The sequence below is a fragment of the Physella acuta genome, unplaced genomic scaffold (assembly GCF_028476545.2).
Source record: "Physella acuta isolate Inbredline_101_S28 unplaced genomic scaffold, ASM2847654v3 ptg000155l, whole genome shotgun sequence".
Lineage (NCBI taxonomy): Eukaryota > Metazoa > Mollusca > Gastropoda > Physidae > Physella > Physella acuta.
In genome coordinates this window covers 278,849-301,622 of record NW_026731674.1, presented here as the reverse complement: position 1 = coordinate 301,622, position 22,774 = coordinate 278,849, and the positions used below count along the sequence as shown (strand labels likewise).

The window sequence follows — 22,774 nt, the reverse complement described above, 5'->3', positions numbered from 1 at the left end:
ATTAGTCCATCCTGTGTAATGTATATATTGCTATGTTGGCAGGTCAATTAGTCCATCCTGTGTGGCAGGTCAATTAGTCCATCCTGTGTAACGTATATATTGCTATGTTGGCAGGTCAATTAGTCCATCCTGTGTAATGTATATATTGCTATGTTGGCAGGTCAATTAGTCCATCCTGTGTAATGTATATATTGCTATGTTGGCAGGTCAATTAGTCCATCCTGTGTAATGTATATATTGCTATGTTGGCAGGTCAATTAGTCCATCCTGTGTAATGTATATATTGCTATGTTGGCAGGTCAATTAGTCCATCCTGTGTAACGTATATATTGCTATGTTTGCAGGTCAATTAGTCCATCATGTGTAACGTATATATTGCTATGTTGGCAGGTCAATTAGTCCATCCTGTGTAATGTATATATTGCTATGTTGGCAGGTCAATTAGTCCATCCTGTGTAACGTATATATTGCTATGTTGGCAGGTCAATTAGTCCATCCTGTGTAATGTATATATTGCTATGTTGGCAGGTCAATTAGTCCATCCTGTGTAATGTATATATTGCTATGTTGGCAGGTCAATTAGTCCATCCTGTGTGGCAGGTCAATTAGTCCATCCTGTGTGGCAGGTCAATTAGTCCATCCTGTGTGGCAGGTCAATTAGTCCATCCTGTGTAACGTATATATTGCTATGTTGGCAGGTCAATTAGTCCATCCTGTGTAATGTATATATTGCTATGTTGGCAGGTCAATTAGTCCATCCTGTGTAATGTATATATTGCTATGTTGGCAGGTCAATTAGTCCATCCTGTGTAATGTATATATTGCTATGTTGGCAGGTCAATTAGTCCATCCTGTGTAACGTATATATTGCTATGTTGGCAGGTCAATTAGTCCATCCTGTGTAATGTATATATTGCTATGTTGGCAGGTCAATTAGTCCATCCTGTGTAATGTATATATTGCTATGTTGGCAGGTCAATTAGTCCATCCTGTGTGGCAGGTCAATTAGTCCATCCTGTGTGGCAGGTCAATTAGTCCATCCTGTGTGGCAGGTCAATTAGTCCATCCTGTGTGGCAGGTCAATTAGTCCATCCTGTGTAATGTATATATTGCTATGTTGGCAGGTCAATTAGTCCATCCTGTGTAATGTATATATTGCTATGTTGGCAGGTCAATTAGTCCATCCTGTGTAATGTATATATTGCTATGTTGGCAGGTCAATTAGTCCATCCTGTGTAATGTATATATTGCTATGTTGGCAGGTCAATTAGTCCATCCTGTGTAATGTATATATTGCTATGTTGGCAGGTCAATTAGTCCATCCTGTGTAACGTATATATTGCTATGTTGGCAGGTCAATTAGTCCATCCTGTGTAACGTATATATTGCTATGTTGGCAGGTCAATTAGTCCATCCTGTGTAACGTATATATTGCTATGTTGGCAGGTCAATTAGTCCATCCTGTGTAACGTATATATTGCTATGTTTGCAGGTCAATTAGTCCATCCTGTGTAATGTATATATTGCTATGTTGGCAGGTCAATTAGTCCATCCTGTGTAATGTATATATTGCTATGTTGGCAGGTCAATTAGTCCATCCTGTGTAACGTATATATTGCTATGTTGGCAGGTCAATTAGTCCATCCTGTGTGGCAGGTCAATTAGTCCATCCTGTGTAACGTATATATTGCTATGTTGGCAGGTCAATTAGTCCATCCTGTGTAACGTATATATTGCTATGTTGGCAGGTCAATTAGTCCATCCTGTGTGGCAGGTCAATTAGTCCATCCTGTGTGGCAGGTCAATTAGTCCATCCTGTGTGGCAGGTCAATTAGTCCATCCTGTGTGGCAGGTCAATTAGTCCATCCTGTGTGGCAGGTCAATTAGTCCATCCTGTGTAATGTATATATTGCTATGTTGGCAGGTCAATTAGTCCATCCTGTGTGGCAGGTCAATTAGTCCATCCTGTGTGGCAGGTCAATTAGTCCATCCTGTGTAATGAATATATTGCTATGTTGGCAGGTCAATTAGTCCATCCTGTGTAACGTATATATTGCTATGTTGGCAGGTCAATTAGTCCATCCTGTGTAATGTATATATTGCTATGTTGGCAGGTCAATTAGTCCATCCTGTGTAACGTATATATTGCTATGTTGGCAGGTCAATTAGTCCATCCTGTGTAATGTATATATTGCTATGTTGGCAGGTCAATTAGTCCATCCTGTGTAATGTATATATTGCTATGTTGGCAGGTCAATTAGTCCATCCTGTGTAATGTATATATTGCTATGTTGGCAGGTCAATTAGTCCATCCTGTGTAACGTATATATTGCTATGTTGGCAGGTCAATTAGTCCATCCTGTGTAATGTATATATTGCTATGTTGGCAGGTCAATTAGTCCATCCTGTGTAATGTATATATTGCTATGTTGGCAGGTCAATTAGTCCATCCTGTGTAACGTATATATTGCTATGTTGGCAGGTCAATTAGTCCATCCTGTGTAATGTATATATTGCTATGTTGGCAGGTCAATTAGTCCATCCTGTGTAATGTATATATTGCTATGTTGGCAGGTCAATTAGTCCATCCTGTGTAATGTATATATTGCTATGTTGGCAGGTCAATTAGTCCATCCTGTGTGGCAGGTCAATTAGTCCATCCTGTGTAACGTATATATTGCTATGTTGGCAGGTCAATTAGTCCATCCTGTGTAACGTATATATTGCTATGTTGGCAGGTCAATTAGTCCATCCTGTGTAATGTATATATTGCTATGTTGGCAGGTCAATTAGTCCATCCTGTGTAATGTATATATTGCTATGTTGGCAGGTCAATTAGTCCATCCTGTGTAACGTATATATTGCTATGTTGGCAGGTCAATTAGTCCATCCTGTGTAACGTATATATTGCTATGTTGGCAGGTCAATTAGTCCATCCTGTGTAATGTATATATTGCTATGTTGGCAGGTCAATTAGTCCATCCTGTGTAATGTATATATTGCTATGTTGGCAGGTCAATTAGTCCATCCTGTGTAACGTATATATTGCTATGTTGGCAGGTCAATTAGTCCATCCTGTGTAACGTATATATTGCTATGTTGGCAGGTCAATTAGTCCATCCTGTGTAACGTATATATTGCTATGTTGGCAGGTCAATTAGTCCATCCTGTGTGGCAGGTCAATTAGTCCATCCTGTGTAACGTATATATTGCTATGTTGGCAGGTCAATTAGTCCATCCTGTGTAATGTATATATTGCTATGTTGGCAGGTCAATTAGTCCATCCTGTGTAATGTATATATTGCTATGTTGGCAGGTCAATTAGTCCATCCTGTGTAATGTATATATTGCTATGTTGGCAGGTCAATTAGTCCATCCTGTGTAATGTATATATTGCTATGTTGGCAGGTCAATTAGTCCATCCTGTGTAATGTATATATTGCTATGTTGGCAGGTCAATTAGTCCATCCTGTGTGGCAGGTCAATTAGTCCATCCTGTGTGGCAGGTCAATTAGTCCATCCTGTGTAATGTATATATTGCTATGTTGGCAGGTCAATTAGTCCATCCTGTGTAATGTATATATTGCTATGTTGGCAGGTCAATTAGTCCATCCTGTGTAACATATATATTGCTATGTTGGCAGGTCAATTAGTCCATCCTGTGTAATGTATATATTGCTATGTTGGCAGGTCAATTAGTCCATCCTGTGTAACGTATATATTGCTATGTTGGCAGGTCAATTAGTCCATCCTGTGTAATGTATATATTGCTATGTTGGCAGGTGAATTAGTCCATCCTGTGTAACGTATATATTGCTATGTTGGCAGGTCAATTAGTCCATCCTGTGTAATGTATATATTGCTATGTTGGCAGGTCAATTAGTCCATCCTGTGTAATGTATATATTGCTATGTTGGCAGGTCAATTAGTCCATCCTGTGTGGCAGGTCAATTAGTCCATCCTGTGTGGCAGGTCAATTAGTCCATCCTGTGTAATGTATATATTGCTATGTTGGCAGGTCAATTAGTCCATCCTGTGTAATGTATATATTGCTATGTTGGCAGGTCAATTAGTCCATCCTGTGTGGCAGGTCAATTAGTCCATCCTGTGTGGCAGGTCAATTAGTCCATCCTGTGTAATGTATATATTGCTATGTTGGCAGGTCAATTAGTCCATCCTGTGTAACGTATATATTGCTATGTTGGCAGGTCAATTAGTCCATCCTGTGTAATGTATATATTGCTATGTTGGCAGGTCAATTAGTCCATCCTGTGTAATGTATATATTGCTATGTTGGCAGGTCAATTAGTCCATCCTGTGTAATGTATATATTGCTATGTTGGCAGGTCAATTAGTCCATCCTGTGTAACGTATATATTGCTATGTTGGCAGGTCAATTAGTCCATCCTGTGTAATGTATATATTGCTATGTTGGCAGGTCAATTAGTCCATCCTGTGTGGCAGGTCAATTAGTCCATCCTGTGTAATGTATATATTGCTATGTTGGCAGGTCAATTAGTCCATCCTGTGTGGCAGGTCAATTAGTCCATCCTGTGTGGCAGGTCAATTAGTCCATCCTGTGTAATGTATATATTGCTATGTTGGCAGGTCAATTAGTCCATCCTGTGTAATGTATATATTGCTATGTTGGCAGGTCAATTAGTCCATCCTGTGTAATGTATATATTGCTATGTTGGCAGGTCAATTAGTCCATCCTGTGTAATGTATATATTGCTATGTTGGCAGGTCAATTAGTCCATCCTGTGTAATGTATATATTGCTATGTTGGCAGGTCAATTAGTCCATCCTGTGTAACGTATATATTGCTATGTTTGCAGGTCAATTAGTCCATCCTGTGTAATGTATATATTGCTATGTTGGCAGGTCAATTAGTCCATCCTGTGTAATGTATATATTGCTATGTTGGCAGGTCAATTAGTCCATCCTGTGTAACGTATATATTGCTATGTTGGCAGGTCAATTAGTCCATCCTGTGTGGCAGGTCAATTAGTCCATCCTGTGTAACGTATATATTGCTATGTTGGCAGGTCAATTAGTCCATCCTGTGTAACGTATATATTGCTATGTTGGCAGGTCAATTAGTCCATCCTGTGTAACGTATATATTGCTATGTTGGCAGGTCAATTAGTCCATCCTGTGTGGCAGGTCAATTAGTCCATCCTGTGTGGCAGGTCAATTAGTCCATCCTGTGTGGCAGGTCAATTAGTCCATCCTGTGTGGCAGGTCAATTAGTCCATCCTGTGTGGCAGGTCAATTAGTCCATCCTGTGTAATGTATATATTGCTATGTTGGCAGGTCAATTAGTCCATCCTGTGTGGCAGGTCAATTAGTCCATCCTGTGTGGCAGGTCAATTAGTCCATCCTGTGTAATGAATATATTGCTATGTTGGCAGGTCAATTAGTCCATCCTGTGTAACGTATATATTGCTATGTTGGCAGGTCAATTAGTCCATCCTGTGTAATGTATATATTGCTATGTTGGCAGGTCAATTAGTCCATCCTGTGTAACGTATATATTGCTATGTTGGCAGGTCAATTAGTCCATCCTGTGTAATGTATATATTGCTATGTTGGCAGGTCAATTAGTCCATCCTGTGTAATGTATATATTGCTATGTTGGCAGGTCAATTAGTCCATCCTGTGTAATGTATATATTGCTATGTTGGCAGGTCAATTAGTCCATCCTGTGTAACGTATATATTGCTATGTTGGCAGGTCAATTAGTCCATCCTGTGTAATGTATATATTGCTATGTTGGCAGGTCAATTAGTCCATCCTGTGTAATGTATATATTGCTATGTTGGCAGGTCAATTAGTCCATCCTGTGTAACGTATATATTGCTATGTTGGCAGGTCAATTAGTCCATCCTGTGTAATGTATATATTGCTATGTTGGCAGGTCAATTAGTCCATCCTGTGTAATGTATATATTGCTATGTTGGCAGGTCAATTAGTCCATCCTGTGTAATGTATATATTGCTATGTTGGCAGGTCAATTAGTCCATCCTGTGTGGCAGGTCAATTAGTCCATCCTGTGTAACGTATATATTGCTATGTTGGCAGGTCAATTAGTCCATCCTGTGTAACGTATATATTGCTATGTTGGCAGGTCAATTAGTCCATCCTGTGTAATGTATATATTGCTATGTTGGCAGGTCAATTAGTCCATCCTGTGTAATGTATATATTGCTATGTTGGCAGGTCAATTAGTCCATCCTGTGTAACGTATATATTGCTATGTTGGCAGGTCAATTAGTCCATCCTGTGTAACGTATATATTGCTATGTTGTCAGGTCAATTAGTCCATCCTGTGTAATGTATATATTGCTATGTTGGCAGGTCAATTAGTCCATCCTGTGTAATGTATATATTGCTATGTTGGCAGGTCAATTAGTCCATCCTGTGTAACGTATATATTGCTATGTTGGCAGGTCAATTAGTCCATCCTGTGTAACGTATATATTGCTATGTTGGCAGGTCAATTAGTCCATCCTGTGTAACGTATATATTGCTATGTTGGCAGGTCAATTAGTCCATCCTGTGTGGCAGGTCAATTAGTCCATCCTGTGTAACGTATATATTGCTATGTTGGCAGGTCAATTAGTCCATCCTGTGTAATGTATATATTGCTATGTTGGCAGGTCAATTAGTCCATCCTGTGTAATGTATATATTGCTATGTTGGCAGGTCAATTAGTCCATCCTGTGTAATGTATATATTGCTATGTTGGCAGGTCAATTAGTCCATCCTGTGTAATGTATATATTGCTATGTTGGCAGGTCAATTAGTCCATCCTGTGTAATGTATATATTGCTATGTTGGCAGGTCAATTAGTCCATCCTGTGTGGCAGGTCAATTAGTCCATCCTGTGTGGCAGGTCAATTAGTCCATCCTGTGTAATGTATATATTGCTATGTTGGCAGGTCAATTAGTCCATCCTGTGTAATGTATATATTGCTATGTTGGCAGGTCAATTAGTCCATCCTGTGTAACATATATATTGCTATGTTGGCAGGTCAATTAGTCCATCCTGTGTAATGTATATATTGCTATGTTGGCAGGTCAATTAGTCCATCCTGTGTAACGTATATATTGCTATGTTGGCAGGTCAATTAGTCCATCCTGTGTAATGTATATATTGCTATGTTGGCAGGTGAATTAGTCCATCCTGTGTAACGTATATATTGCTATGTTGGCAGGTCAATTAGTCCATCCTGTGTAATGTATATATTGCTATGTTGGCAGGTCAATTAGTCCATCCTGTGTAATGTATATATTGCTATGTTGGCAGGTCAATTAGTCCATCCTGTGTGGCAGGTCAATTAGTCCATCCTGTGTGGCAGGTCAATTAGTCCATCCTGTGTAATGTATATATTGCTATGTTGGCAGGTCAATTAGTCCATCCTGTGTGGCAGGTCAATTAGTCCATCCTGTGTAATGTATATATTGCTATGTTGGCAGGTCAATTAGTCCATCCTGTGTAATGTATATATTGCTATGTTGGCAGGTCAATTAGTCCATCCTGTGTGGCAGGTCAATTAGTCCATCCTGTGTGGCAGGTCAATTAGTCCATCCTGTGTAATGTATATATTGCTATGTTGGCAGGTCAATTAGTCCATCCTGTGTAACGTATATATTGCTATGTTGGCAGGTCAATTAGTCCATCCTGTGTAATGTATATATTGCTATGTTGGCAGGTCAATTAGTCCATCCTGTGTAATGTATATATTGCTATGTTGGCAGGTCAATTAGTCCATCCTGTGTAATGTATATATTGCTATGTTGGCAGGTCAATTAGTCCATCCTGTGTAACGTATATATTGCTATGTTGGCAGGTCAATTAGTCCATCCTGTGTAATGTATATATTGCTATGTTGGCAGGTCAATTAGTCCATCCTGTGTAATGTATATATTGCTATGTTGGCAGGTCAATTAGTCCATCCTGTGTGGCAGGTCAATTAGTCCATCCTGTGTGGCAGGTCAATTAGTCCATCCTGTGTAATGTATATATTGCTATGTTGGCAGGTCAATTAGTCCATCCTGTGTAATGTATATATTGCTATGTTGGCAGGTCAATTAGTCCATCCTGTGTAATGTATATATTGCTATGTTGGCAGGTCAATTAGTCCATCCTGTGTAATGTATATATTGCTATGTTGGCAGGTCAATTAGTCCATCCTGTGTAATGTATATATTGCTATGTTGGCAGGTCAATTAGTCCATCCTGTGTAACGTATATATTGCTATGTTGGCAGGTCAATTAGTCCATCCTGTGTAACGTATATATTGCTATGTTGGCAGGTCAATTAGTCCATCCTGTGTAACGTATATATTGCTATGTTGGCAGGTCAATTAGTCCATCCTGTGTAACGTATATATTGCTATGTTGGCAGGTCAATTAGTCCATCCTGTGTAATGTATATATTGCTATGTTGGCAGGTCAATTAGTCCATCCTGTGTAACGTATATATTGCTATGTTGGCAGGTCAATTAGTCCATCCTGTGTAATGTATATATTGCTATGTTGGCAGGTCAATTAGTCCATCCTGTGTAATGTATATATTGCTATGTTGGCAGGTCAATTAGTCCATCCTGTGTAACGTATATATTGCTATGTTGGCAGGTCAATTAGTCCATCCTGTGTAATGTATATATTGCTATGTTGGCAGGTCAATTAGTCCATCCTGTGTAACGTATATATTGCTATGTTGGCAGGTCAATTAGTCCATCCTGTGTAACGTATATATTGCTATGTTGGCAGGTCAATTAGTCCATCCTGTGTAATGTATATATTGCTATGTTGGCAGGTCAATTAGTCCATCCTGTGTAATGTATATATTGCTATGTTGGCAGGTCAATTAGTCCATCCTGTGTAATGTATATATTGCTATGTTGGCAGGTCAATTAGTCCATCCTGTGTAATGTATATATTGCTATGTTGGCAGGTCAATTAGTCCATCCTGTGTAATGTATATATTGCTATGTTGGCAGGTCAATTAGTCCATCCTGTGTAATGTATATATTGCTATGTTGGCAGGTCAATTAGTCCATCCTGTGTAATGTATATATTGCTATGTTGGCAGGTCAATTAGTCCATCCTGTGTAATGTATATATTGCTATGTTGGCAGGTCAATTAGTCCATCCTGTGTAATGTATATATTGCTATGTTGGCAGGTCAATTAGTCCATCCTGTGTAATGAATATATTGCTATGTTGGCAGGTCAATTAGTCCATCCTGTGTAATGTATATATTGCTATGTTGGCAGGTCAATTAGTCCATCCTGTGTAATGTATATATTGCTATGTTGGCAGGTCAATTAGTCCATCCTGTGTAACGTATATATTGCTATGTTGGCAGGTCAATTAGTCCATCCTGTGTAATGTATATATTGCTATGTTGGCAGGTCAATTAGTCCATCCTGTGTAATGTATATATTGCTATGTTGGCAGGTCAATTAGTCCATCCTGTGTAATGTATATATTGCTATGTTGGCAGGTCAATTAGTCCATCCTGTGTAACGTATATATTGCTATGTTGGCAGGTCAATTAGTCCATCCTGTGTAATGTATATATTGCTATGTTGGCAGGTCAATTAGTCCATCCTGTGTAACGTATATATTGCTATGTTGGCAGGTCAATTAGTCCATCCTGTGTAATGTATATATTGCTATGTTGGCAGGTCAATTAGTCCATCCTGTGTAATGTATATATTGCTATGTTGGCAGGTCAATTAGTCCATCCTGTGTAACGTATATATTGCTATGTTGGCAGGTCAATTAGTCCATCCTGTGTAATGTATATATTGCTATGTTGGCAGGTCAATTAGTCCATCCTGTGTGGCAGGTCAATTAGTCCATCCTGTGTAACGTATATATTGCTATGTTGGCAGGTCAATTAGTCCATCCTGTGTAATGTATATATTGCTATGTTGGCAGGTCAATTAGTCCATCCTGTGTAATGTATATATTGCTATGTTGGCAGGTCAATTAGTCCATCCTGTGTAATGTATATATTGCTATGTTGGCAGGTCAATTAGTCCATCCTGTGTAATGTATATATTGCTATGTTGGCAGGTCAATTAGTCCATCCTGTGTAATGTATATATTGCTATGTTGGCAGGTCAATTAGTCCATCCTGTGTAACGTATATATTGCTATGTTGGCAGGTCAATTAGTCCATCCTGTGTAATGTATATATTGCTATGTTGGCAGGTCAATTAGTCCATCCTGTGTAATGTATATATTGCTATGTTGGCAGGTCAATTAGTCCATCCTGTGTAATGTATATATTGCTATGTTGGCAGGTCAATTAGTCCATCCTGTGTAATGTATATATTGCTATGTTGGCAGGTCAATTAGTCCATCCTGTGTAATGTATATATTGCTATGTTGGCAGGTCAATTAGTCCATCCTGTGTAATGTATATATTGCTATGTTGGCAGGTCAATTAGTCCATCCTGTGTAATGTATATATTGCTATGTTGGCAGGTCAATTAGTCCATCCTGTGTAATGAATATATTGCTATGTTGGCAGGTCAATTAGTCCATCCTGTGTAATGTATATATTGCTATGTTGGCAGGTCAATTAGTCCATCCTGTGTAACGTATATATTGCTATGTTGGCAGGTCAATTAGTCCATCCTGTGTGGCAGGTCAATTAGTCCATCCTGTGTAATGTATATATTGCTATGTTGGCAGGTCAATTAGTCCATCCTGTGTAACGTATATATTGCTATGTTGGCAGGTCAATTAGTCCATCCTGTGTAATGTATATATTGCTATGTTGGCAGGTCAATTAGTCCATCCTGTGTAATGTATATATTGCTATGTTGGCAGGTCAATTAGTCCATCCTGTGTAACGTATATATTGCTATGTTGGCAGGTCAATTAGTCCATCCTGTGTAATGTATATATTGCTATGTTGGCAGGTCAATTAGTCCATCCTGTGTAACGTATATATTGCTATGTTGGCAGGTCAATTAGTCCATCCTGTGTAATGTATATATTGCTATGTTGGCAGGTCAATTAGTCCATCCTGTGTGGCAGGTCAATTAGTCCATCCTGTGTAATGTATATATTGCTATGTTGGCAGGTCAATTAGTCCATCCTGTGTAACGTATATATTGCTATGTTGGCAGGTCAATTAGTCCATCCTGTGTGGCAGGTCAATTAGTCCATCCTGTGTAACGTATATATTGCTATGTTGGCAGGTCAATTAGTCCATCCTGTGTAACGTATATATTGCTATGTTGGCAGGTCAATCAGTCCATCCTGTGTAATGTATATATTGCTATGTTGGCAGGTCAATTAGTCCATCCTGTGTGGCAGGTCAATTAGTCCATCCTGTGTAACGTATATATTGCTATGTTGGCAGGTCAATCAGTCCATCCTGTGTAATGTATATATTGCTATGTTGGCAGGTCAATTAGTCCATCCTGTGTGGCAGCTCAATTAGTCCATCCTGTGTAACGTATATATTGCTATGTTGGCAGGTCAATTAGTCCATCCTGTGTAACGTATATATTGCTATGTTGGCAGGTCAATTAGTCCATCCTGTGTGGCAGGTCAATTAGTCCATCCTGTGTAATGTATATATTGCTATGTTGGCAGGTCAATTAGTCCATCCTGTGTGGCAGGTCAATTAGTCCATCCTGTGTAACGTATATATTGCTATGTTGGCAGGTCAATTAGTCCATCCTGTGTGGCAGGTCAATTAGTCCATCCTGTGTAATGTATATATTGCTATGTTGGCAGGTCAATTAGTCCATCCTGTGTAACGTATATATTGCTATGTTGGCAGGTCAATTAGTCCATCCTGTGTAATGTATATATTGCTATGTTGGCAGGTCAATCAGTCCATCCTGTGTAATGTATATATTGCTATGTTGGCAGGTCAATTAGTCCATCCTGTGTAACGTATATATTGCTATGTTGGCAGGTCAATTAGTCCATCCTGTGTAACGTATATATTGCTATGTTGGCAGGTCAATTAGTCCATCCTGTGTAATGTATATATTGCTATGTTGGCAGGTCAATTAGTCCATCCTGTGTAATGTATATATTGCTATGTTGGCAGGTCAATTAGTCCATCCTGTGTAATGTATATATTGCTATGTTGGCAGGTCAATTAGTCCATCCTGTGTAACGTATATATTGCTATGTTGGCAGGTCAATTAGTCCATCCTGTGTAATGTATATATTGCTATGTTGGCAGGTCAATTAGTCCATCCTGTGTAATGTATATATTGCTATGTTGGCAGGTCAATTAGTCCATCCTGTGTAACGTATATATTGCTATGTTGGCAGGTCAATTAGTCCATCCTGTGTGGCAGGTCAATTAGTCCATCCTGTGTAATGTATATATTGCTATGTTGGCAGGTCAATTAGTCCATCCTGTGTGGCAGGTCAATTAGTCCATCCTGTGTAATGTATATATTGCTATGTTGGCAGGTCAATTAGTCCATCCTGTGTAATGTATATATTGCTATGTTGGCAGGTCAATTAGTCCATCCTGTGTAACGTATATATTGCTATGTTGGCAGGTCAATTAGTCCATCCTGTGTAATGTATATATTGCTATGTTGGCAGGTCAATTAGTCCATCCTGTGTAATGTATATATTGCTATGTTGGCAGGTCAATTAGTCCATCCTGTGTAACGTATATATTGCTATGTTGGCAGGTCAATTAGTCCATCCTGTGTGGCAGGTCAATTAGTCCATCCTGTGTAATGTATATATTGCTATGTTGGCAGGTCAATTAGTCCATCCTGTGTGGCAGGTCAATTAGTCCATCCTGTGTAATGTATATATTGCTATGTTGGCAGGTCAATTAGTCCATCCTGTGTAATGTATATATTGCTATGTTGGCAGGTCAATTAGTCCATCCTGTGTAATGTATATATTGCTATGTTGGCAGGTCAATTAGTCCATCCTGTGTAATGTATATATTGCTATGTTGGCAGGTCAATTAGTCCATCCTGTGTAATGTATATATTGCTATGTTGGCAGGTCAATTAGTCCATCCTGTGTGGCAGGTCAATTAGTCCATCCTGTGTGGCAGGTCAATTAGTCCATCCTGTGTAATGAATATATTGCTATGTTGGCAGGTCAATTAGTCCATCCTGTGTAATGTATATATTGCTATGTTGGCAGGTCAATTAGTCCATCCTGTGTAATGTATATATTGCTATGTTGGCAGGTCAATTAGTCCATCCTGTGTAATGTATATATTGCTATGTTGGCAGGTCAATTAGTCCATCCTGTGTGGCAGGTCAATTAGTCCATCCTGTGTAACGTATATATTGCTATGTTGGCAGGTCAATTAGTCCATCCTGTGTAATGTATATATTGCTATGTTGGCAGGTCAATTAGTCCATCCTGTGTAATGTATATATTGCTATGTTGGCAGGTCAATTAGTCCATCCTGTGTAACGTATATATTGCTATGTTGGCAGGTCAATTAGTCCATCCTGTGTAACGTATATATTGCTATGTTGGCAGGTCAATTAGTCCATCCTGTGTAATGTATATATTGCTATGTTGGCAGGTCAATTAGTCCATCCTGTGTAACGTATATATTGCTATGTTGGCAGGTCAATTAGTCCATCCTGTGTAATGTATATATTGCTATGTTGGCAGGTCAATTAGTCCATCCTGTGTAATGTATATATTGCTATGTTGGCAGGTCAATTAGTCCATCCTGTGTAATGTATATATTGCTATGTTGGCAGGTCAATTAGTCCATCCTGTGTAATGTATATATTGCTATGTTGGCAGGTCAATTAGTCCATCCTGTGTAATGTATATATTGCTATGTTGGCAGGTCAATTAGTCCATCCTGTGTGGCAGGTCAATTAGTCCATCCTGTGTAACGTATATATTGCTATGTTGGCAGGTCAATTAGTCCATCCTGTGTAATGTATATATTGCTATGTTGGCAGGTCAATTAGTCCATCCTGTGTAATGTATATATTGCTATGTTGGCAGGTCAATTAGTCCATCCTGTGTAACGTATATATTGCTATGTTGGCAGGTCAATTAGTCCATCCTGTGTAACGTATATATTGCTATGTTGGCAGGTCAATTAGTCCATCCTGTGTAATGTATATATTGCTATGTTGGCAGGTCAATTAGTCCATCCTGTGTAACGTATATATTGCTATGTTGGCAGGTCAATTAGTCCATCCTGTGTAACGTATATATTGCTATGTTGGCAGGTCAATTAGTCCATCCTGTGTAATGTATATATTGCTATGTTTGCAGGTCAATTAGTCCATCCTGTGTAATGTATATATTGCTATGTTGGCAGGTCAATTAGTCCATCCTGTGTAATGTATATATTGCTATGTTGGCAGGTCAATTAGTCCATCCTGTGTAATGTATATATTGCTATGTTGGCAGGTCAATTAGTCCATCCTGTGTAACGTATATATTGCTATGTTGGCAGGTCAATTAGTCCATCCTGTGTAATGTATATATTGCTATGTTGGCAGGTCAATTAGTCCATCCTGTGTAACGTATATATTGCTATGTTGGCAGGTCAATTAGTCCATCCTGTGTAATGTATATATTGCTATGTTGGCAGGTCAATTAGTCCATCCTGTGTAACGTATATATTGCTATGTTGGCAGGTCAATTAGTCCATCCTGTGTAACGTATATATTGCTATGTTGGCAGGTCAATTAGTCCATCCTGTGTAATGTATATATTGCTATGTTGGCAGGTTAATTAGTCCATCCTGTGTAACGTATATATTGCTATGTTGGCAGGTCAATTAGTCCATCCAGGTGTCACATTTGAGAGTATTGGGGGAAACACACACATCTTGAAGGTTTGTTCTGGACTTTTTTTCAAATCAATCCTTCATTAAAACTATTTTCATTCAGTTCAATTGTTGACAGATAACCAGCGCACCATTGCTGTTGTCTCAGATGAAAGGCTGATGCAATATTTTTAAAACCTATCATGTATTTTTAGAAATGTATTTTTAGAAATGTGATCTCACTCTTCAATCTTCTGATTTGATCTAGTAAACATGCACATACATTACATTATTGTAGGGTTTCTTAACTTGTTACTTATTATTTTTAGAAGTTTATTTTGGCTGACAAAAATAAATTACTGATGTGTAGGCCTATGTCTAGACCTTGTTTTCTGAAACCAAGGTATTTAATGGTTAACAATGAAATGTATACAATTTTCTTGGCCAAAACTAATATAAATTATTCTTACAACCTATTGAACAGCTGAGTTTGGAATCCTTTAAGTCTTTAAATAAATGTCTGCATTTAATATGGTCCTTTAATGGAATCATTTAAGTCTTTAAATAAATGTCTGCATTTAATACGGTCCTTTAATGGAATCATTTAAGTCTTTAAATAAATGTCTGCATTTAATACGGTCCTTTAATGGAATCATTTAAGTCTTTAAATAAATGTCTGCATTTAATATGGTCCTTTAATGGAATCATTTAAGTCTTTAAATAAATGTCTGCATTTAATATGGTCCTTTAATGGAATCATTTAAGTCTTTAAATAAATGTCTGCATTTAATATGGTCCTTTAATGGAATCATTTAAGTCTTTAAATAAATGTCTGCATTTAATATGGTCCTTTAATGGAATCATTTAAGTCTTTAAATAAATGTCTGCATTTAATATGGTCCTTTAATGGAATCATTTAAGTCTTTAAATAAATGTCTGCATTTAATATGGTCCTTTAATGGAATCATTTAAGTCTTTAAATAAATGTCTGCATTTAATATGGTCCTTTAATGGAATCATTTAAGTCTTTAAATAAATGTCTGCATTTAATATGGTCCTTTAATGGAATCATTTAAGTCTTTAAATAAATGTCTGCATTTAATATGGTCCTTTAATGGAATCATTTAAGTCTTTAAATAAATGTCTGCATTTAATATGGTCCTTTAATGGAATCATTTAAGTCTTTAAATAAATGTCTGCATTTAATATGGTCCTTTAATGGAATCATTTAAGTCTTTAAATAAATGTCTGCATTTAATATGGTCCTTTAATGGAATCATTTAAGTCTTTAAATAAATGTCTGCATTTAATATGGTCCTTTAATGGAATCATTTAAGTCTTTAAATAAATGTCTGCATTTAATATGGTCCTTTAATGGAATCATTTAAGTCTTTAAATAAATGTCTGCATTTAATACGGTCCTTTAATGGAATCATTTAAGTCTTTAAATAAATGTCTGCATTTAATACGGTCCTTTAATGGAATCATTTAAGTCTTTAAATAAATGTCTGCATTTAATATGGTCCTTTAATGGAATCATTTAAGTCTTTAAATAAATGTCTGCATTTAATATGGTCCTTTAATGGAATCATTTAAGTCTTTAAATAAATGTCTGCATTTAATATGGTCCTTTAATGGAATCATTTAAGTCTTTAAATAAATGTCTGCATTTAATATGGTCCTTTAATGGAATCATTTAAGTCTTTAAATAAATGTCTGCATTTAATATGGTCCTGTAATGGAATCATTTAAGTCTTTAAATAAATGTCTGCATTTAATATGGTCCTGTAATGGAATCATTTAAGTCTTTAAATAAATGTCTGCATTTAATATGGTCCTTTGTGCTGACTAAAATTGATGGCCTTCGTTATTTTAAATGTGTCGGATTTTTAGCTATTTAGCTATTTCTTTGCTTTGTCAGTAATATCATTCAACGCATAGTAAAGCACAAAGCTTTTTTGACCAATATCTAGTTTATAAATTATTTTTCCAAACAAGTATAATATAAAAAATACATAGGCCAATAATTCATGTCAAATGGGTACCCATGACTAGAAATTCATAAAGCACAAAGACATCTATACACACCTAACCCTAACCCATGACTAGAAATTCATAAAGCACAAAGACATCTATACACCTAACCCTAACCCATGACTAGAAATTCATAAAGCACAAAGACATCTATACACACTATGATTTTTTTTATATCTAAACAGGCTAGCTGATCTACTAATACCCCTATCTAAACAGACTAGCTGATCTACTAATACCCCTATCTAAACAGGCTAGCTGATCTACTAATACCCCTATCTAGCTGATCTACTAATACCCCTATCTAGCTGATCTACTAATACCCCTATCTAAACAGGCTAGCTAATCTACTAATACCCCTATCTAAACAGACTAGCTGATCTACTAATACCCCTATCTAAACCTCTACCAATAGACCACCACCTTACTGCCAGTAATAGACCAATAGACCACCCCCTTAATGCCAGTAATAGACCAATAGACCACCCCCTTAATGCCAGTAATAGACCAATAGACCACCCCCTTAATGCCAGTAATAGACCAATAGACCACCCCCTTAATGCCAGTAATAGACCACCCCCTTAATGCCAGTAATAGACCAATAGACCACCCCCTTAATGCCAGTAATAGACCAATAGACCACCCCCTTAATGCCAGTAATAGACCAATAGACCACCCCCTTAATGCCAGTAATAGACCACCCCCTTAATGCCAGTAATAGACCAATAGACCACCCCCTTAATGCCAGTAATAGACCAATAGACCACCCCCTTAATGCCAGTAATAGACCAATAGACCACCCCCTTAATGCCAGTAATAGACCAATAGACCACCCCCTTAATGCCAGTAATAGACCACCCCCTTAATGCCAGTAATAGACCAATAGACCACCCCCTTAATGCCAGTAATAGACCACCCCCTTAATGCCAGTAATAGACCAATAGACCACCCCCTTAATGCCAGTAATAGACCAATAGACCACCCCCTTAATGCCAGTAATAGACCACCCCCTTACTGCCAGTAATAGACCAATAGACCACCCCCTTAATGCCAGTAATAGACCAATAGACCACCCCCTTAATGCCAGTAATAGACCAATAGACCACCCCCTTAATGCCAGTAATAGACCAATAGACCACCCCCTTAATGCCAGTAATAGACCAATAGACTACCCCCTTAATGCCAGTAATAGACCAATAGACCACCCCCTTAATGCCAGTAATAGACCACCCCCTTAATGCCAGTAATAGACCACCCCCTTAATGCCAGTAATAGACCAATAGACCACCCCCTTAATGCCAGTAATAGACCACCCCCTTAATGCCAGTAATAGACCAATAGACCACCCCCTTAATGCCAGTAATAGACCAATAGACCACCCCCTTAATGCCAGTAATAGACCAATAGACCACCCCCTTAATGCCAGTAATAGACCACCCCCTTAATGCCAGTAATAGACCACCCCCTTAATGCCAGTAATAGACCACCCCCTTAATGCCAGTAATAGACCAATAGACCACCCCCTTAATGCCAGTAATAGACCAATAGACCACCCCCTTAATGCCAGTAATAGACCACCCCCTTAATGCCAGTAATAGACCACCCCCTTAATGCCAGTAATAGACCACCCCCTTAATGCCAGTAATAGACCAATAGACCACCCCCTTAATGCCAGTAATAGACCAATAGACCACCCCCTTAATGCCAGTAATAGACCAATAGACCACCACCTTACTGCCAGTAATAGACCAATAGACCACCCCCTTAATGCCAGTAATAGACCAATAGACCACCCCCTTAATGCCAGTAATAGACCAATAGACCACCACCTTAATGCCAGTAATAGACCAATAGACCACCCCCTTAATGCCAGTAATAGACCAATAGACCACCACCTTACTGCCAGTAATAGACCAATAGACCACCCCCTTAATGCCAGTAATAGACCAATAGACCACCCCCTTAATGCCAGTAATAGACCAATAGACCACCCCCTTAATGCCAGTAATAGACCAATAGACCACCCCCTTAATGCCAGTAATAGACCAATAGACCACCCCCTTAATGCCAGTAATAGACCAATAGACCACCCCCTTAATGCCAGTAATAGACCAATAGACCACCCCCTTAATGCCAGTAATAGACCAATAGACCACCCCCTTAATGCCAGTAATAGACCAATAGACCACCCCCTTAATGCCAGTAATAGACCAATAGACCACCCCCTTAATGCCAGTAATAGACCAATAGACCACCCCCTTAATGCCAGTAATAGACCAATAGACCACCCCCTTAATGCCAGTAATAGACCACCCCCTTACTGCCAGTAATAGACCAATAGACCACCCCCTTAATGCCAGTAATAGACCAATAGACCACCCCCTTACTGCCAGTAATAGACCACCCCCTTACTGCCAGTAATAGACCAATAGACCACCCCCTTAATGCCAGTAATAGACCACCCCCTTAATGCCAGTAATAGACCACCCCCTTAATGCCAGTAATAGACCAATAGACCACCCCCTTAATGCCAGTAATAGACCAATAGACCACCCCCTTAATGCCAGTAATAGACCAATAGACCACCCCCTTAATGCCAGTAATAGACCAATAGACCACCCCCTTAATGCCAGTAATAGACCACCCCCTTAATGCCAGTAATAGACCAATAGACCACCCCCTTAATGCCAGTAATAGACCAATAGACCACCCCCTTACTGCCAGTAATAGACCAATAGACCACCCCCTTACTGCCAGTAATAGACCAATAGACCACCCCCTTAATGCCAGTAATAGACCAATAGACCACCCCCTTAATGCCAGTAATAGACCAATAGACCACCCCCTTAATGCCAGTAATAGACCAATAGACCACCCCCTTAATGCCAGTAATAGACCAATAGACCACCCCCTTACTGCCAGTAATAGACCAATAGACCACCCCCTTAATGCCAGTAATAGACCAATAGACCACCCCCTTAATGCCAGTAATAGACCAATAGACCACCCCCTTAATGCCAGTAATAGACCACCCCCTTAATGCCAGTAATAGACCAATAGACCACCCCCTTAATGCCAGTAATAGACCAATAGACCACCCCCTTAATGCCAGTAATAGACCAATAGACCACCCCCTTAATGCCAGTAATAGACCACCCCCTTAATGCCAGTAATAGACCAATAGACCACCCCCTTAATGCCAGTAATAGACCAATAGACCACCCCCTTAATGCCAGTAATAGACCACCCCCTTAATGCCAGTAATAGACCACCCCCTTAATGCCAGTAATAGACCACCCCCTTAATGCCAGTAATAGACCAATAGACCACCCCCTTAATGCCAGTAATAGACCAATAGACCACCCCCTTAATGCCAGTAATAGACCAATAGACCACCACCTTACTGCCAGTAATAGACCAATAGACCACCCCCTTAATGCCAGTAATAGACCAATAGACCACCCCCTTAATGCCAGTAATAGACCAATAGACCACCACCTTAATGCCAGTAATAGACCAATAGACCACCCCCTTAATGCCAGTAATAGACCAATAGACCACCACCTTACTGCCAGTAATAGACCAATAGACCACCCCCTTAATGCCAGTAATAGACCAATAGACCAACCCCTTAATGCCAGTAATAGACCAATAGACCACCACCTTAATGCCAGTAATAGACCACCCCCTTAATGCCAGTAATAGACCAATAGACCACCCCCTTAATGCCAGTAATAGACCACCCTCTTACTGCCAGTAATAGACCAATAGACCACCCCCTTAATGCCAGTAATAGACCACCCCCTTACTGCCAGTAATAGACCACCCCCTTAATGCCAGTAATAGACCACCCCCTTAATGCCAGTAATAGACCAATAGACCACCACCTTAATGCCAGTAATAGACCAATAGACCACCACCTTAATGCCAGTAATAGACCACCCCCTTAATGCCAGTAATAGACCACCCCCTTAATGCCAGTAATAGACCAATAGACCACCCCCTTAATGCCAGTAATAGACCAATAGACCACCCCCTTAATGCCAGTAATAGACCAATAGACCACCACCTTAATGCCAGTAATAGACCACCCCCTTAATGCCAGTAATAGACCACCCCCTTAATGCCAGTAATAGACCAATAGACCACCCCCTTAATGCCAGTAATAGACCAATAGACCACCTCCTTAATGCCAGTAATAGACCAATAGACCACCACCTTAATGCCAGTAATAGACCACCCCCTTAATGCCAGTAATAGACCAATAGACCACCCCCTTAATGCCAGTAATAGACCACCCCCTTACTGCCAGTAATAGACCAATAGACCACCCCCTTAATGCCAGTAATAGACCAATAGACCACCCCCTTACTGCCAGTAATAGACCAATAGACCACCACCTTAATGCCAGTAATAGACCACCCCCTTAATGCCAGTAATAGACCACCCCCTTAATGCCAGTAATAGACCAATAGACCACCACCTTAATGCCAGTAATAGACCACCCCCTTAATGCCAGTAATAGACCAATAGACCACCACCTTAATGCCAGTAATAGACCACCCCCTTACTGCCAGTAATAGACCAATAGACCACCACCTTACTGCCAGTAATAGACCAATAGACCACCCCCTTAATGCCAGTAATAGACCAATAGACCACCCCCTTAATGCCAGTAATAGACCAATAGACCACCCCCTTAATGCCAGTAATAGACCACCCCCTTAATGCCAGTAATAGACCAATAGACCACCCCCTTAATGCCAGTAATAGACCAATAGACCACCCCCTTAATGCCAGTAATAGACCAATAGACCACCCCCTTAATGCCAGTAATAGACCAATAGACCACCCCCTTAATGCCAGTAATAGACCACCCCCTTAATGCCAGTAATAGACCAATAGACCACCCCCTTAATGCCAGTAATAGACCAATAGACCACCCCCTTAATGCCAGTAATAGACCAATAGACCACCCCCTTAATGCCAGTAATAGACCAATAGACCACCCCCTTAATGCCAGTAATAGACCACCCCCTTACTGCCAGTAATAGACCAATAGACCACCCCCTTAATGCCAGTAATAGACCAATAGACCACCCCCTTAATGCCAGTAATAGACCACCCCCTTAATGCCAGTAATAGACCAATAGACCACCCCCTTAATGCCAGTAATAGACCAATAGACCACCCCCTTAATGCCAGTAATAGACCACCCCCTTAATGCCAGTAATAGACCACCCCCTTAATGCCAGTAATAGACCAATAGACCACCCCCTTAATGCCAGTAATAGACCAATAGACCACCCCCTTAATGCCAGTAATAGACCACCCCCTTACTGCCAGTAATAGACCAATAGACCACCCCCTTAATGCCAGTAATAGACCAATAGACCACCCCCTTAATGCCAGTAATAGACCAATAGACCACCCCCTTAATGACAGTAATAGACCAATACACCACCCCCTTAATGCCAGTAATAGACCAATAGACCACCCCCTTAATGCCAGTAATAGACCAATAGACCACCCCCTTAATGCCAGTAATAGACCAATAGACCACCCCCTTAATGCCAGTAATAGACCAATAGACCACCCCCTTAATGCCAGTAATAGACCACCCCCTTAATGCCAGTAATAGACCAATAGACCACCCCCTTAATGCCAGTAATAGACCACCCCCTTACTGCCAGTAATAGACCAATAGACCACCCCCTTACTGCCAGTAATAGACCAATAGACCACCCCCTTAATGCCAGTAATAGACCAATAGACCACCCCCTTAATGCCAGTAATAGACCAATAGACCACCCCCTTAATGCCAGTAATAGACCAATAGACCACCCCCTTAATGCCAGTAATAGACCAATAGACCACCCCCTTAATGCCAGTAATAGACCACCCCCTTAATGCCAGTAATAGACCAATAGACCACCCCCTTAATGCCAGTAATAGAC

The 22,774-nt window shown here is 39.6% G+C and overlaps 1 protein-coding gene across 3 annotated transcripts in view; it reads left to right on the top strand.

Moving 5' to 3' along the window:
• The window catches only part of LOC131935717 (nuclear valosin-containing protein-like), an 88,734-nt gene that overhangs the window by 30,624 nt on the left and 35,336 nt on the right, over positions 1-22,774 (top strand). For all 3 annotated transcript variants that reach the window (XM_059292288.1, XM_059292289.1, XM_059292291.1), the window contains exon 9: positions 14,791-14,852. In XM_059292288.1, coding sequence (XP_059148271.1) covers positions 14,791-14,852 — 62 coding nt within the window. The remainder of the gene's footprint in view (positions 1-14,790; positions 14,853-22,774) is intronic.